The sequence below is a fragment of the Tachypleus tridentatus genome, chromosome 3 (assembly GCF_004210375.1).
Source record: "Tachypleus tridentatus isolate NWPU-2018 chromosome 3, ASM421037v1, whole genome shotgun sequence".
Classification (NCBI taxonomy): domain Eukaryota; kingdom Metazoa; phylum Arthropoda; class Merostomata; order Xiphosura; family Limulidae; genus Tachypleus; species Tachypleus tridentatus.
Genome location: NC_134827.1, coordinates 29,112,805 through 29,130,293, shown reverse-complemented (window position 1 = coordinate 29,130,293; position 17,489 = coordinate 29,112,805). Strand labels below are relative to the sequence as shown.

Here is a 17,489-nt window from a genome sequence, read left to right as displayed (position 1 = left end):
TCATCACCACCCACCGCCAAATCTTGGGCTACTCTTTTACCAACGAATAGTGGGATTGACCGTCACATTATAACGCACCCACAGCTGAAAGGGCGAGCATGTTTGGCGCGACGGGGATGCGAACCCGCGACCGTCAGATCACGAATCGTAAGCCTTAACACGCTTGGCCATGCCGGGCCCACAGCAAACAAGGAAAGGAATTCGTGGGTGGAGGGCGAATGTAGCTAAGGTGCAACAAATTATGAAAATACAAAAAAAAACATGCATGCCTTGAGCGAAAATAATTAGATCTCAATGCTAATCGAAGTTTTTTTTTTTCTGTGATTATGGACCTTTATGTAATAATGGCTTACAAACAATTTTTTCAACTATTGCTGACCTAAAGTAGAAGCCGTAAGAATTTTAAACACGGCATCATAACGAGTGTACAAAATACCTTACAATAAGTACTCTGTACACATGCAGAGAATAACTCTGTATTTCTTTAAAACAAACTGTATTAAATACAATAAATGTTTTACAGCATGAGCTGTGTTTCGTAGATTTTTAGTTGTATTTTAAGGATTGATTTTGTTTGTTTTTGAATTTCGCATAAAGCTACTCGAGGGCTATCTGTGCTAGCCGTCCCTAATTTAGCAGTGTAAGACTAGAGGGAAGGCAGCTAGTCATCACCACCCACCGCCAACTCTTGGGCTACTCTTTTACCAACGAATAGTGGGATTGACCGTCACATTATACGCTCCCACGGCTGGGAGGGCGAGCACGTTTTGCGCGACGCGGGCGCGAACCCGCGACCCTCGGACTACGAGTCGCACGCCTTACGCGCTTGGCCATGCCAGGCCATATTTTAAGGAATGGCTCGATTTTCAGAGATTCTTTGTTCTTTTGACACAACAGAAGTACACGTTTTACGAGCACTCAACTAAAACGTTCGACCGTCCGGTTTAAATCCGCAGATTTGTGTTCTTCGCGCGAACTTTTCTTTGTTATTGTTGTTCTTAAGTTCTCGGTTTCTCATACAGCTTAAGGATAGGCTCGCTTAAGCCTTCTTCTATCAGCGAACAAACACCACGTACGAATGACTCGCAGTAAATACTGGGTTTTCCTCGAAAGTTTATTCCAGGATTAATTATTGAGATCCGAAACTTGTTTAGCCGGAAGCAGAATAATTTTAACACTGTCCTGTCGTCAGTGATGTCGAGAAACCCACTTGTTGAGAAATTTATATGCAAAAACGGCTCGTTTGGGTTGAGAAAATATTTTACATAGAAGAGCGAACAACGTTTCGACTTTCTTCGGTCATCGTCAGGTTCAAAAGAAAGAAAGAGGTAACTGACCGGAAGCTGACCACATGTTTGAAAGGGTTGTGTAACTGAGTGTCGGAATGTAGAGGGCGGTGTTAGATGTTTGAATATATAATTTTATTTATTTTATTATATTAATATAGGTATAAAGGCGTTCCTTTATATTGGTTTATTTTGGGTTTAAGTTGTTGTATAAGCAAGTCAAATAAACACAACATAACCATAGACAACACTCAAATACTAAATAAAGAAACAAACATAAACAAACGCAAAATTAAAGAAGCCTTACTTATACAACAGGGGCCCGGCATGGCCTAGCGCGTAAGGCGTGCGACTCGTAATCCGAGGGTCGCGGGTTCGCGCCCGCGTCGCGCTAAACATGCTCGCCCTCCCAGCCGTGGGGTGTATAATGTGACGATCAATCCCACTATTCGTTGGTAAAAGAGTAGCCCAAGAGTTGGCGGTGGGTGGTGATGACTAGCTGCCTTCCCTCTAGTCTTACACTGTTAAATTAGGGACGGCTAGCACAGATGGTGATGAGTGGTGATGATTAGCTGCCTTTCCTCTAGTCTTATACTGCTAAATTAGGGACGGCTAGTGCACGATAGCCCTCGAGTAGCTTTGCGCGAAAGTAAAAAAAAAAAAAACAACAAACAAAGAAACGAACCTACTACGTGTAGAGAACCAGGTTTAGTTTAAGAACAAATAATCCAAGTGTTAACCCAGGTTGTTGGTTGTTGTTGATTAATATAACTCAGGTACAACGTGTATGCACGTTCTACGCCTACTTGGCAAACTTGAACAACCAAATTAAAGTTATCTCTGGCAGCCCTTTCCTTAGCTTTGTAGACAACAATTTAAATATCTACTTCATATATGCTTTCCCTCGTGGCTCAGCAGCACATCTGAGGGCTAAAAAATACTAAAATCAGGTTTAGCTACTGCCAGTGGGCAGAGCATAGATAGCCCATTGTATCGCTTTGCGTTTAACACCAAACAAACAAAACTTCGTATAAGAGCGAATTAAAAATTCCAAAATGAAGATAATATATCTTTGCTCAGATTATATGTTTTTAACTTCATTTTCAGCCCATTGCGTAGTCACAATGAGCACCCAATGATAAACTGACCTTCTCGACTTTGGTCAACCAAGCATGAATTACGGATCATGTGGGATGGTCATGTCTCAAAGCAATTTTCAGATAATTACATTCCGTGTTCAGCTTCTAAAGACAAAGACCACCACGGTTTCACGGCGAAGCAAGTATATAAGGTAACTTGTTGTTTTGATATTGTGAGCTAACCTTTTCAGAAATCACTTATCTTCTCTGACCAGACAAACACGCCCGATGTTCTACGTTTTGTGACAATGAACTTTATAACTATAACCGAGCGACTTAGATTTCTTCCACCAAACGTTTATTTCAACTGAAAACGAGGTAAGTCGTACCTTTACCTCCCTTTCTACTTTTAAAATAAATGAATATATAAAACGTATTTATTTCTTAAGTGTTTGAATAAAATAACTAAAGTATTGTTCGACCTGGGGGTGAATCGTGGATGTTGATATAGAACTTTGAATTTAAAAATGCAGACGTCATAAATAGAGCTGAGATTGGACAAGTTAGATATTTTACCACCAGTTTGTGGTAGCTGAATATTTTGATAAATCGTGGTTGTTGTGTGTATGTGCTTTTTTTTTACAGAATATATACTACAAGTCTAACAGACAGACCGAAATATCGTCACGTATCTGAAGATGACCTATGAAGGTCGAAACGTTGTCTTCACTAGTAAATGTGTTAATACCCATGCCAGCCGAATTGAAATACATTTTTACTTCAAGTTGGTTTCCCGTCATCATGAAATATCATTAGTTTGGTGTCTGATAAAGGTGTCGAACATTAGGTCTCATCATGAAATATCATTAGTTTTGTATGTGATAAACGTGTCGAACATTAGGTGTCATCATGAAATATCATTAGTTTGGTATCTGATAAACGTGTCGAACATTAGGTCTCGTCATGAAATATCATTAGTTTGGTATCTGATAAACGTGTCGAACATTAGGTCTCATCATGAAATGTCATTAGTTTCGTATGTGATAAACGTGTCGAACATTAGGTCTCATCATGAAATATCATTAGTTTGGTATCTGATAAAGGTGTCGAACATTAGGTCTCGTCATGAAATATTAGTTTGGTATCTCATAAACGTGTCGAACATTAGGTCTCGTCATGAAATATCATTAGTTTGGTATCTGATAAACGTGTCGAACATTAGGTCTCATCATGAAATATCATTAGTTTTGTATCTGATAAACGTGTCGAACATTAGGTCTCATCATGAAATATCATTAGTTTTGTATGTGATAAACGTGTCGAACATTAGATCTCATCATGAAATATCATTAGTTTGGTATCTGATAAAGGTGTCGAACATTAGGTCTCGTCATGAAATATTAGTTTGGTATCTCATAAACGTGTCGAACATTAGGTCTCGTCATGAAATATCATTAGTTTGGTATCTGATAAATGTGTCGAACATTAGGTCTCGTCATGAAATATTAGTTTGGTATCTCATAAACGTGTCAAACATTAGGTCTCGTCATGAAATATCATCAGTTTGGTATCTGATAAACGTGTCGAACATTAGGTCTCATCATGAAATATCATTGGTTTTGTATCTGATAAACGTTTCGAACATTAGGTCTCGTCATGAAATATCATTAGTTTTGTATGTGATAAACGTGTCGAACATTAGGTGACATCATGAAATATCATTAGTTTGGTATCTGATAAACGTGTCGAACATTAGGTCTCGTCATGAAATATTAGTTTGGTATCTCATAAACGTGTCGAACATTAGGTCTCGTCATGAAATATTAGTTTGGTATCTCATAAACGTGTCGAACATTAGGTCTCGTCATGCGAAATATCATTAGTTTGGTATCTGATAAACGAGTCGAACATTAGGTCTCGTCATGAAATATCATTAGTTTTGTATCTGATAAACGTGTCGAACATTAGGTCTCGTCATGAAATATCATTAGTTTGGTATCTGATAAACGTGTCGAACATTAGGTCTCATCATGAAATATCATTAGTTTGGTATCTGATAAACGTGTCGAACATTAGGTGTCATCATGAAATATCATTAGTTTGGTATCTGATAAAGGTGTCGAACATTGGGTCTCATCATGAATATCATTAGTTTGGTATCTGATAAACGTGTCGAACATTAGGTCAATTGAGACGGTTTTTTTTTTTTTTACTTTCCTGGAGGATACATATAAAATATTCATACTATTTTGTGTACATGTTAATGTGATGTTTGTGATTTTAAGTAGTGTAATTATTCACCACCAGAGGAAACAGATAACATCAAACATTTATTTATTTGTTCGTGTTTAAGCCCAAAGCTACACGATGGGCTACCTACGGGGTATCGGAAATCGATATTTAGCGTTATAAGCCCTCAGACTAACCGCTAACCCATCAGAGAGAATGTTACGACAGACAGACTAACCGCTAACCCATCAGAGAGAATGTTACGACAGAATAAATTGCATTTACGTTTCGTGAATAATACATAATGAACTACAAAATATATAAACGTGGTAGTAAATTACAAATGTTTACCAGGTGATTTCAAACGAATGAACCCCCAATGACACAGCGGTTTGTCTGAGGACTTGCACCGCTAAAAACTGGATTTCGATACTCGTGATGGGCTGACTACAGATAGCCCATTGCGAAGCTCTGTGCTTTATTCCAAACAAACAATCAAGTTAATAAACGCCACTAAAATAATTTTATTTAATACATTATAAAATAAACGGAATATTTACAAGTGCACGAGATTTATATTATATAAAAAAAAGCACCGATTTTTGTAACGCAACGAAAATGACCCTAAATTAAACGTTTTGCTGACCTATAACACCAGTAAAAATTCAGAAAGGTGAATCCAAAGAGACGACATGGTCTAGTGGTTGACGTATCGGGTCTACTGGAAGGTCCAAGGTTCGAGTGCGATATCATGTCGCTGAGTTACCTCCCCACTTTCAGCTTCAAGGGCATTGTAACAGTTAGAGTCAATCGCACTACTTTGTTAAGCCTTTTTATAGGTGTCGAGATCTGATAACTGATTGTTCTTCTTCTAATCAGTTCTAACTCAGAGATGGTTATGTCTGATGGCCCGGCATGGCCAGAGGGTTAAAGAAACTCGACTCGTAGTCCGAGAGTCGCGGGTTCGAATCCCCGTCCCACCAAACATCCTCGCCCTTTCAACTGTGGGGGCGTTATAATGTTACGGTCAATCCCACTATTCGTTGGTAAAAAGAGTAGCCCAAGAGTTGGCGGTGGGTGGTGATGACTAGCTGCCTTCCCTCTAGTTTTACACTGTTAAGTTAGGGAAGACTAGTGTAGACAGCCCTCGTGTGGCTTTGCGTGAAATTCAAAATAAACAAAAAGTATCTGACTTAGTTGTTCAGGCCATGCGCCACATGAGGTGCTATTCGAGTTACAGTACTTGGCATACAGCAGAGTGCCTTCACTGTTATTTTGTAAAGCTTACTCTCAAATATAGCTCAGGCGTTTCTGTAGGAACTCCTTTCAACTTCGAAACTTACTACTTCTAAATAAATAAAACCCTTGTCATTTATAAATTATTTCTGTGCTTGAAAAGCTACATTGGATCCACTACCAGATGTCTCAGATAAAGGTTGTAGAAGCTTCCATTTATAATAACTCACGTGTTTTAGGGCAAGCTGTGAAATGTAGTTTCGTTTCATTTTCGCTACACGAGGACTATCTGCGCGAGTCGTCCCTAAGTTAACAGTGTAAGACCAGAAGGAAAGGGAGATAGTCGTCATCACCCACCGCCAACTCTGGGACTACTCTTACAAACCACTACTATATAACGCCCTCACGACTGAAAGGCCAAACATATTTGGTGAGAAGGGGATTGGAACCCACAACCCTGGGATTGGGGCTTGAGCGCCCAAATCACCTGATCGTACCAGACCTGTGTGACCAAGATATTAAATATGAATACTTCAACATTCTATTCGCTGTAACAAATGAACGAACATCACGGTTCAAAAAGTTCTTGGCCATTGAAGTCTACAAACTAAAAACCATCGTTGTGGAGATTACATTTAACTTTTAAACAAATGTAATTTACGTGAAACATTAATACCCTAGAGACAAAAGTATATAATCTAAATAACCATTGAAATAACACGTTGTGGAAAGAGCCTTTAACTTTCACGTATTTTAGCACTGTTTGAACCCACTCGTTCGTTGCTCTGAATTATGTCGTGAAATTAGTGTTAAATTCTACGAAATATATTTCCTGTCAAAAGACCATATTAGAAGATTTACTTGAACTATATTTTGAAAGAGACTGAAAGTCGATGACCTATTGAACTTCGTTTGGAAACACTACACGTTCACCTAAATAACACGGTAACCTCCTTCCGGGTCAGCTCTGAACTGTTCAAATTCTCCATCCAAATGAGCTTTAGTTTGTAATAAAGAGGTTAAACAAAGGAATTATAGTTCTGCTTCTCAAATGTAATTTATCAAACTTCGTCAAAACCATAACTGCACTAGGTGGGTCGAGTTTTGCTACCGTTTCTCTGATTTTATCGTTATAGGTAGACGATATAACTGAGCCGTTTCATATTACAACAACGACATTCCTTCATTCGGAAGATTTCAGTAGATTGGTTATTAATACCAACACCAAGGTTAAAGTCTCGTAATCATCAGAGTGCTGCACTCTCACCGAAAATACCCGGATGTCTGACGCAATTCACAACAAACATCAAATGAAGAATCGATACAGAGAAATCCAGATTTTAAGAAATCTCGTTAAAGGTAAGTAAGAGTGCTTATAAAGGTAAGTAAGAGTGTTTATAATGGTAAGTAAGATTGTTTTAAAGGTAAGAGTGTTTTAAAGGTAAGTAAGAGTGTTTATAATGGTAAGTAAGAGTGTTTATAATGGTAAGATTGTTTTTAAAGGTAAGAGTGTTTTTAAAGGTAAGTAAGAGTGTTTATAATGGTAAGTAAGAGTGTTTATAATGGTAAGATTGTTTTTAAAGGTAAGATTGTTTTTAAAGGTAAGATTTTTTTAAAGGTAAGTAAGATTGTTTTTAAAGGTAAGATTTTTTTAAAGGTAAGTAAGATTGTTTTTAAAGGTAAAAGTGTTTTTAAAGGTGAGTAAGAGTGTTTATAAAGGTAAGTAAGATTGTTTTTAAAGGTAAAAGTGTCTTTAAAGGTAAGTAAAGTGTTTATAAAGGTAAGTAAGATTGTTTTTAAAGATAAGAGTGTTTTTAAAGGTAAGTAAGATTGTTTTTAAAGGTAAAAGTGTTTATAAAGGTAAGAGTGTTTTTAAAGGTAAGTAAGATTGTTTTTAAAGGTAAAAGTGTTTTTAAAGGTAAGTAAGATTGTTTTTAAAGGTAAGTAAGATTGTTTTTAAAGACAAAAGTGTTTTTAAAGGTAAGTAAGGTTGTTTTTAAAGGTAAAAGTGTTTATAAAGGTAAGTAAGATTGTTTTTAAAGGTAAGTAAGGTTGTTTTTAAAGGTAAGTAAGACTGTTTATAAAGGTAAGTAAGATTGTTTTTAAAGGTAAGTAAGACTGTTTTTAAAGGTAAGTAAGACTGTTTCTCAACAGATTTGTTTCCATGGGTCAGCAAAAGTTTTTCATCGCTTGCAAAGTAGAAATTCTGTGGAGAATTCTAGTTTTAGTTAATAAATTATCGTCGGTTAACAAATAAATTAATAACGTTGTTAATCACTACATAATCTGATTATAGTTATTTACAATTATTTAGTAAATGTTTCTTCAGGGAACCTAGAAAGTGTCACTACTGCACCTTATTCAAGATGTGCTACAATCTGTTTACAATTTCTTTGATATCATTCTTTATCTAGTTATTTGTTCAGAGAACCTAGAAAGTGCCACTATTCCACCTTATTCAGGATGTGCTACAATCTGTTTACAATTTTTTTGATATCATTCTTTATCTAGTTATTTGTTCAGAGAACCTAGAAAGTGCCACTATTCCACCTTATTCAGGATGTGCTACAATCTGTTTACAATTTCTTCGATATCATTCTTTATCTAGTTATTTCTTCAGGGAACCTAGAAAGTGTCACTACTGCACCTTATTCAGGATGTGCTACAATCTGTTTACAATTTCTTTGATATCATTCTTTATCTAGTTATTTGTTCAGAGAACCTAGAAAGTGCCACTATTCCACCTTATTCAGGATGTGCTACAATCTGTTTACAATTTTTTTGATATCATTCTTTATCTAGTTATTTCTTCAGGGAACCTAGAAAGTGTCGCTATTCCACCTTATTCAAGATGTGCTACAATCTGTTTACAATTTCTTCGATATCATTCTTTATCTAGTTATTTCTTTAAAAATATATTATTTCGCCAGGTTCCAATACATGACAATCATTAAACATACTAGAGAATTCGACTGCAGTACGAGCTAGGTTTGATCAACTACCACCTGGTGGACTTTAGGTACAAATTTCGAAATACGTAGATCTCCAGGCTTAACACGTTGGCTCCCACACGGCCCACCGGTGGTTCGTGATAGTCTTCCAGTAAGACCCACAGGTGGGTTGTGCTCTATTTTCTTTTAAAAGACCCACTTATTGACTGGGCCACAACACCTACATATACACTCTTCCTATAAAAAGTAATTATAAAATGACTAGTGGGTCCCTGGAAAGTATTGGCAAAATAGGCTTGGGAGTTAGTGTTAAAAACAATTTACTGTAGAGATTCAGCAAGACCCACACATTGATTTGTTCGTGGGTATCAAGTATCAGAAACTACGTTCACTTATTCTGTTATACGTGTGTGTGTTCCTGGGTATAGAATATCAGAACTACGTTCACTTATTCTGTTATACGTGTGTGTGTTCCTGGGTATAGAATATCAGAACTACGTTCACTTATTCTGTTATTCGTGTGTGTGTTCCTGGGTATAGAATATCAGAACTACGTTCACTTATTCTGTTATACGTGTGTGTGTTCCTGGGTATAGAATATCAGAACTACGTTCACTTATTCTGTTATGCGTGTGTGTGTTCCTGGGTATAGAATATCAGAACTACGTTCACTTATTCTGTTATGCGTGTGTGTGTTCCTGGGTATAGAATATCAGAACTACGTTCACTTATTCTGTTATAAATGTGTGTGTGTTCCTGGGTATAGAATATCAGAACTACGTTCACTTATTCTGTTATGCGTGTGTGTTCCTGGGTATAGAATATCAGAACTACGTTCACTTATTCTGTTATACGTGTGTGTGTTCCTGGGTATAGAATATCAGAACTACATTTACTTATTCTGTTATACGTGTGTGTGTTCCTGGGTATAGAATATCAGAACTGCATTTACTTATTCTGTTATACGTGTGTGTTCCTGGGTATAGAATATTAGAACTACATTTACTTATTCTGTTATGCGTGTGTGTGTTCCTGGGTATAGAATATCAGAACTACGTTCACTTATTCTGTTATAAATGTGTGTGTGTTCCTGGTATAGAATATCAGAACTACATTTACTTATTCTGTTATACGTGTGTGTGTTCCTGGGTATAGAATATCAGAACTACGTTCTTATTCTGTTATGCGTGTGTGTGTTCCTGGGTATAGAATATCAGAACTACGTTCACTTATTCTGTTATAAATGTGTGTGTGTTCCTGGGTATAGAATATCAGAACTACATTTACTTATTCTGTTATACGTGTGTGTGTTCCTGGGTATAGAATATCAGAACTACGTTCACTTATTCTGTTATACGTGTGTGTGTTCCTGAGTATAGAATATCAGAACTACGTTCACTTATTCTGATATACGTGTGTGTGTTCCTGGGTATAGAATATCAGAACTACGTTCACTTATTCTGTTATGCGTGTGTGTGTTCCTGGGTATAGAATATCAGAACTACGTTCACTTATTCTGTTATACGTGTGTGTGTTCCTGGGTATAGAATATCAGAACTACGTTCACTTATTCTGTTATAAATGTGTGTGTGTTCCTGGGTATAGAATATCAGAACTACGTTCACTTATTCTGTTATAAATGTGTGTGTGTTCCTGGGTATAGAATATCAGAACTACGTTCACTTATTCTGTTATACGTGTGTGTGTTCCTGGGTATAGAATATTAGAACTACATTTACTTATTCTGTTATGCGTGTGTGTTCCTGGGTATAGAATATCAGAACTATGTTTACTTATTCTGTTATACGTGTGTGTGTTCCTGGGTATAGAATATCAGAACTACGTTCACTTATTCTGTTATACGTGTGTGTGTTCCTGAGTATAGAATATCAGAACTACGTTCACTTATTCTGATATACGTGTGTGTGTTCCTGAGAATAGAATATCAGAACTACTTTTACTTATTCTGTTATACGTGTGTGTGTTCCTGAGTATAGAATATCAGAACTACGTTTACTTATTCTGTTATATACGTGTGTGTTTTTGGGTATAGAATATCGGAAAATACATTTACTTACTCTATTATATATGTATTTGTTCGTAGGATTTAAGAATTAACACTAGCACAATAATAACAAAGACGTAGTTTACAGTTTTACTTATGCTACACTTAAAACACAAAAAGTCAAAGTGAAAGTGGACAAAAATATGTCAGTTAGTAACACTAGCACAATAATAAAAGACGTAGTTTATAGTCTTACTTATGCTATACTTAAAACCGAAACTGAGGAACGATATAGAATTCTTTCCTCCCTTCTTTTATATAAAATTTCTGAAAACATCTTCGTATTTTCTAGGAGATTCTGATCTCGTCACGCCATTGGATGATGGGTTCCTTTTGAAATTTCTACACGCTCGAAAGTTCGATCCCGAACGTGCGCTACATTTGCTTCAGAAATATTACAGATTACGGGCAGCTAATCCAACGCTTTTTTACAACTTTCTACCCTCTGCAGTGAACGATGTTTTACTGATAACATTCAAGGATTCTTACTTCATCGGACTTCCTCTGGTGCAGCTATTTTTGTCTTCAGAGCGGGTAAGTTACAAATTTTCTGCACTTTCTATCTCTGGAATGTATTAAAATATATCATAAAATATTCGTAAATGTAATGACCCTCGTTGATTTAAGCAGCCTGGTTACCCGTTTTTGTTTGTTTTTCCACCGCGCGTGTAACTTCTCATAATCTTTATTGGTAACAAACTGGACATGTTTTCGTTATGACATATCAAGCATCGTGTTTTTTTTTTATTTCCAGTCTGAACAGTGCCATATCATTTGAGATCCACTAAAGAGAGAGTTAGAACAGCTGCTATTTTGCAATAAATAGCGAGGTTTTGCTATCTATCTTCACATATGTTACATTTGTTTGTTGAATTCAGTGTACAAATAGTCGATGGTTATTCTTTCTAACTGCCCTTAATTTTTGATATTGTTTGTATGCAGTGACGTAACTATTTCATTGTTCAGCTTAGGTTGTGGGCTACAAAGTAGGAATATTTCCTTTCTTCTTGGCGTTCATTCACCTTTCGCTGACTCTTTTATTCTGAAGTGTTCACTGCTCGATTTTTTTACTAGTCTTTGCTTAGGTGGTTGTAAATTCCAGAGTTATTAAAAGGTAATAATAACAATTCGTTATTAGATACGATCTAAGCTGAACAATCAGCTAGCTCTCAAATTATGGTCAACTCATTGTATCTGAAATGGGCAAAAAGTGAAAACTTTATCCAACAAGCAAGTGTCAGTACCTACTGAAATGGGAAAACTCTTAATTTATAAGTGATAGACTAGATGGAAGGGCAATTAGTCAATATCCCTCACCACCAACTCTTGGACTGTATTCCCCATGAAGAGTGGGACAGATCATCATTTTTTGTAATGAACCTCTTGTAATGTTTTATGAGTTAATCGAAATTATATTTGCTAACCAACACTATTGTCGTTACTGAGAACAAATATACTTGATGTATAATTAATGGTGCCGAAAGATGTCGACCTTGTAGTTATCGATAGAATGGTCTGAAAATCTTATTTACATGACCAGTTTTAAAAAATACTTTATACTTATAAATATATATATTAGCTATTTTAACTCAAAACAAATTAAACAAAACGCTACATCAACTGAAAATATCCCAGGATACATTTTATAATCCCACTTTGCAGGTTGTACCCTGGGATCTCTTCAGTAGATGTAGCGGTTTTGTTTAATTTGTTTTTCTTCTAACTTGTTTCTGAGTTAAAATAACAAATTATATAATTGGTTTGGATTTGCTGTTTTTAACGCAAGCCTTCCTTATGATTTTACTATTTAACTTTATTAAAATATAATTATTTTCACTAACATTAGTATAGCTTTAAAAAAAAAACACATAAGCCAAAATTTAACAACGCTTCGACTGGCTAAGTTATTAAGGGTTGGATTCATCATCTTATGACGAGAAACTAACTTGAAATAAAACTGTATCTCAAGACGGCCGGTATGGATGGATATAAACATTTTTTACAGGTTAAACTGAAGGTGACTTAAGACGGTCGAAAAGTTGTTTGCTTTATATAATGGCATGGCATGGAAGCGCGTAAGGCGCGCGACTCGTAATCCGAGGGTCGCGGGTTTCCGCCTGCGTCGCGCTAAACATGCTCGCCCTCCCAGCCGTGGGGGTGTATAATGTTACGATCAATCCCACTATTCGTTGGTAAAAGAGTACCCCAAGAGTTGGCGGTGGTGATGACTAGCTGCCTTCCCTCTAGTCTTACACTGCTAAATTAGGGACGGCTAGCACAGATAGCCCTCGAGTAGCTTTATGCGAAATTCCAAAACAAACTGCTTTATATTGGTAAACATGTTAATACCCGTATCAGCCGCCCTGAGATACAACGATTCATTATAGTAGCGCCATCTATCGGCCTGCATTTAACAGTGATTTCCGATACATTTTATTTAGATAAATAATGGAATTTCTGTAGAATAAAATTTCTAATAAGCGTTTCATTGTCGGTTATATCAGTAACTCCAGTATAATTCCCAAACGAACTTTCCTAATTTCCGTAGGCCTTTGGAATACTTCCAAGTACGACGCCAACGAGATTTTTCGAACCAATATGATGTGCTTAGAGATGGCTGTTAGGGATACAGTTACTCAGGAAAACGGTATAGCAGCAATTATTGATCTCAGAGGTTTCGGTCTGTGTCACTTTCGTCAGCTGTCTCCGAACCACACCCGTCAAATTATATCTTTAATACAGGTATATTGTCTTTTACGTGTCAGTATTAACACCTTGATCATAAATATTTTGATCGTTCATTTTAACACATTTCGTTATAAATTAATTTGTATAATATGTACTTAATAATTCATTTTGTATCACGTTTAATATGTTTCATTGCTCTCAGAACTTAATAGCTAATTTTTTTAGCTCATGATGACTTATGAAAAAAAATTGAATCATGTCTTTCCAAAATAAATAATTTTTTAATGCTTTGGAATGTTGTCTTACCCTTTAAAGCAGTGGATAACAAATTACCATGAATGGTTTCGACTTTCTACACAAGTATACTTCGAAAGACATTTGGTTAAAGATTGTTTATAGACCGCTTCAGAGTGTATAATAAAGCCCACTTAACGCTAAAAATGGGTTTCTACACGTGTTGGGCAGAGAACAGATAGCCCATTGTGTATCTTTGTGCTTAACTACTGAAGTATAAATATACATAATATATGTATAATACATCATGGTGTAAGTAAATTTTATGTACAGACACGATTAACCAAGACGTGGACAGGTGATTAGGGCACTCGACTCGTAATCTGAAGTTCGCGGATTCGAATCCCCGTCAGTCCAAACATGCTCGACCTTTCAGCCGTGAGGACGTTATAATGTGACGGTCAATCCCAATATTCGTTGGTAAAAGAGTAGCCCAAGAGTTAGCAGTTGGTGGTGATTGCTAGCTGTCTTCCTCTAGTCTTAGTCTGCTAAATTAGGGACGGCTAGCGCAGATAGTCCTCTTATAGCTTTACGAGAAATTCAAAACACACCCAGAGTAATTGGAAAACGGTTTCTTTCGTTAATTTCTCACAGAACAATGAACATCTAATGTTTTTTTTTCTCATTTTAAGAGAAAACGTCTATTGCACCAAATTACATTTGAAATAATAAAACTTTTAAAATTTTCATGGCATATTTGCCAACTTCATCGGGTTATCATTACGTATTCCCATGATTTAAATTCTCATAAATCAAACAGAATACGTGGTATCTGTCTCTTAACACAACATGATTTATAACGTATCAACTTACTCTTTTCATATCAACAATTGTGCTGTATAAACCAGCACTTATGCCGTTAAGTAAAGCCACCTATCGGGAAAAGTCTACAACCAGTCCCTTAGCGACGACTGCATGAGGAAAAACCTAAAAAATATTCAAATGAGATAATTTTTACTACAAATGTTCATGTAACATCAGAAAGAAAGTGGAAAATTTTATTTTATGGAAAACTATAAAGAAATAAAGACCTTATATTACAGTTTTACATTTCTTTTAATGTTATCTGGTTTACTTTATGATAGCAAAAACGCCACCTCGTTGTGACACAGCAGTATGTCTGTGGACTGAAAACGCTGAAAACCGGGTTTCGATACCTACGCTGAGCAGAGCACAGATTGTCCATTGTGTAGCTTTGTGCTTAACTTCAAATAGGCTACCAAAAATTCACTTTCCGTTTTAGTCCTGTCCAGATGAATGAGACGTTTTCACCCCACCTTTATTCGATTCCCTGTGGTGGGTAGAGCCTAGATAGCCTATTGTGTAGCTTTGCACTAAAGGGCAACAACAACGATTTGCTTTAAAGTCTTGATCTAAAGCGCGAAAATAAAACACGCTCTTACTAAACAAACCCAGCTATAGACTTTTCTTAAAATATCTTATTTTGTAGTATTAGAAAGATTAGATATGACCATCATGGATTACAAGAAGGTTCCTTTCTTTTGTATTCCAGTTTTTTTTTCTTTTACCGTTACTTAATCTTACAGACATCTGGTAAATCGATAAAAATATAAACTAAACATAATGCTTTGGCTTGTCTCCAAATCTTTAAATAATGAAAGAAAACCCTCCAGTGACATTCTTTAATTTGTTGTTCTGGAAAAGCTAAGAGGACAATGGAAACAAGTTGGTTTCTTTCATGAGCTTTGGCTATAAGGCGTTTTAATAACAGGTTGAGTAAACGTCTCGAGATTTGTTTCAAGTTTCGAATGAGTCACCGAACTGTCTATGATTCATCACTAGTGCATCAGATGTTACAATGTCACTGTTGACACAGAGCGTGCAGAAGACCAGAATTACAATTCTCCAGAGACTAGATTGGGACATTATAAATTGTAACATTATAAACCATGTTTCAAAAACATTAAGCTGTTTAGCAAGTGCGGGTTGAAATAAGTGATTGTTTTACAACTTCACGCATTTCGAGATACACAAAAGACTTTTTTTTTCCCACGTGAATCACCAATAAAAGGACATCAAAAGGTCAACAAGTCGTCAGGTCACAGGTTCTTGATATTTAAAAGCTCCAATACTGTTAAGAAAGGATTTTATTTGGGAATGCCATTTAAATTACGACTACTTGAGCCAACTACTTGTTGTGAGAGTTCAATATTTTGAGTTAGAATAAAATATATTTTTTACTATTTCTTGTCAATATTTTGCAGGATTGTTTCCCTGCCCGATTTAATGCTATTCATTTCGTCAACGAGTCCAACCTCTTCGGAGTTATGTTCAATCTTGTTAAGCCTCTCTTGAGTGAAAACTGAAGAAAAAGGGTGAGATTTTGTACTTGGATTTTGTAGCTTGCCAACATAGTGATATTTGAACGATTCTATTCAATGTCCGTTTTACGAACGCTTTGGTGAAATATTGCTTATTCCTATCGAAAGCGCTAAAAGAAACTAATCTATACGGGCTCGGCACGGCCAAGCGTGTTAAGGCGTTCGACTCGTAATCCGAGGGTCGCGGGTTCGATTCCCCGTCGCACTAAACATGCTCGCTCTTTCAGTTGTGGGGGCGTTATAATGTAACGGTCAATCCCACTATTCGTTGGTAAAAGAGTGGGTGATGATGACTGGCTGCTTTCGCTCTAGTCTTACACTGCTTAGTAGGGACGGCTAGCGCAGATAGCCCTCGAGTATCTTTGCGGGAAATTCAAAACAAACAAACTAATCTACACTTGTACTAATTAGCAATTTTTCTAAATCATCTCGATTCTATTATTACTTTTATGAACCACTGCTAAGCTCTGTAAATGTATCGAGTTCTCAGTAAATATTTTGTACAGAAATCTTTCAGTTACGTAATTTCCTGTTCATACTTGGTAGCACCTTCTGGCACCTATTCTGAGTAGGAAATATTCTTCTTAACCTAAACCAGTTTTACCTTCTTTAAGCTAATTTTTTTAAACTGTTCTTAAAACAGAACAGAATATCCAAGCGGTAAATGTTTATAGCATTCGGCAATATTGCTTAGACAATCTGCCGCGTCCGTCCAGGAATCTAACCCCGGATTTTACAGTTAGAACCGGAGGCGCTCTCAAAACATCTAGTCAGTGTATTTAACTGTTCTAAATGTAAACTCCTGTTTGTATTTATTAAGTGTACGATGACTTTGTTTTTATATAAACCTTACTTTTGAGTCATGTTAAAAATTCACAATACTTTAAGATCGATCAAAACTGTAACAAAAAGCTACTTTATTTAAGTACTTACTTACTCAACGAAAACCCTGTTACAACGAAAACCTGTTACTTCCAGTTTGATATTTCATTGCTGCTTTTGACATAAATATCTTCTAATCTGTCTTTATTGTATTTCAGATCCACTTCCATGGAACCAACTTTCGCTCTTTGCATCAACATATTCCTGCTGATATTTTACCGTCCGACTACGGTGGAACTTAGATCTCTTTAGCAACAAAACCTGGTATTCAAACATGAGAAAGAGTGAAGATTTCTTTAATAGGAACAACAGATACGGTTACAAAACCTAAAATGAAAATCTCAGAAAGTTGACACATAAATAAAATACTTCAAGCTTCGTGAACAGGCATTGTTTAATGTCATGTAGACATACGACTAGCAGCTGTAAAACTAATG

At 36.3% G+C, this 17,489-nt stretch overlaps 1 protein-coding gene across 1 annotated transcript; it reads left to right on the top strand.

Annotated features, from left to right (window-relative positions):
• The first annotated feature begins 7,110 nt into the window (after positions 1-7,110).
• On the top strand, positions 7,111-17,294 carry LOC143245776 (alpha-tocopherol transfer protein-like). Its single transcript, XM_076492030.1, has 4 exons — positions 7,111-7,189; positions 11,139-11,380; positions 13,310-13,588; positions 17,211-17,294. The coding sequence occupies exons 1-4, from the start codon at positions 7,111-7,113 to the stop codon at positions 17,292-17,294; spliced, it is 684 nt and encodes a 227-aa protein (XP_076348145.1).
• Positions 17,295-17,489: the final 195 nt, after the last annotated feature.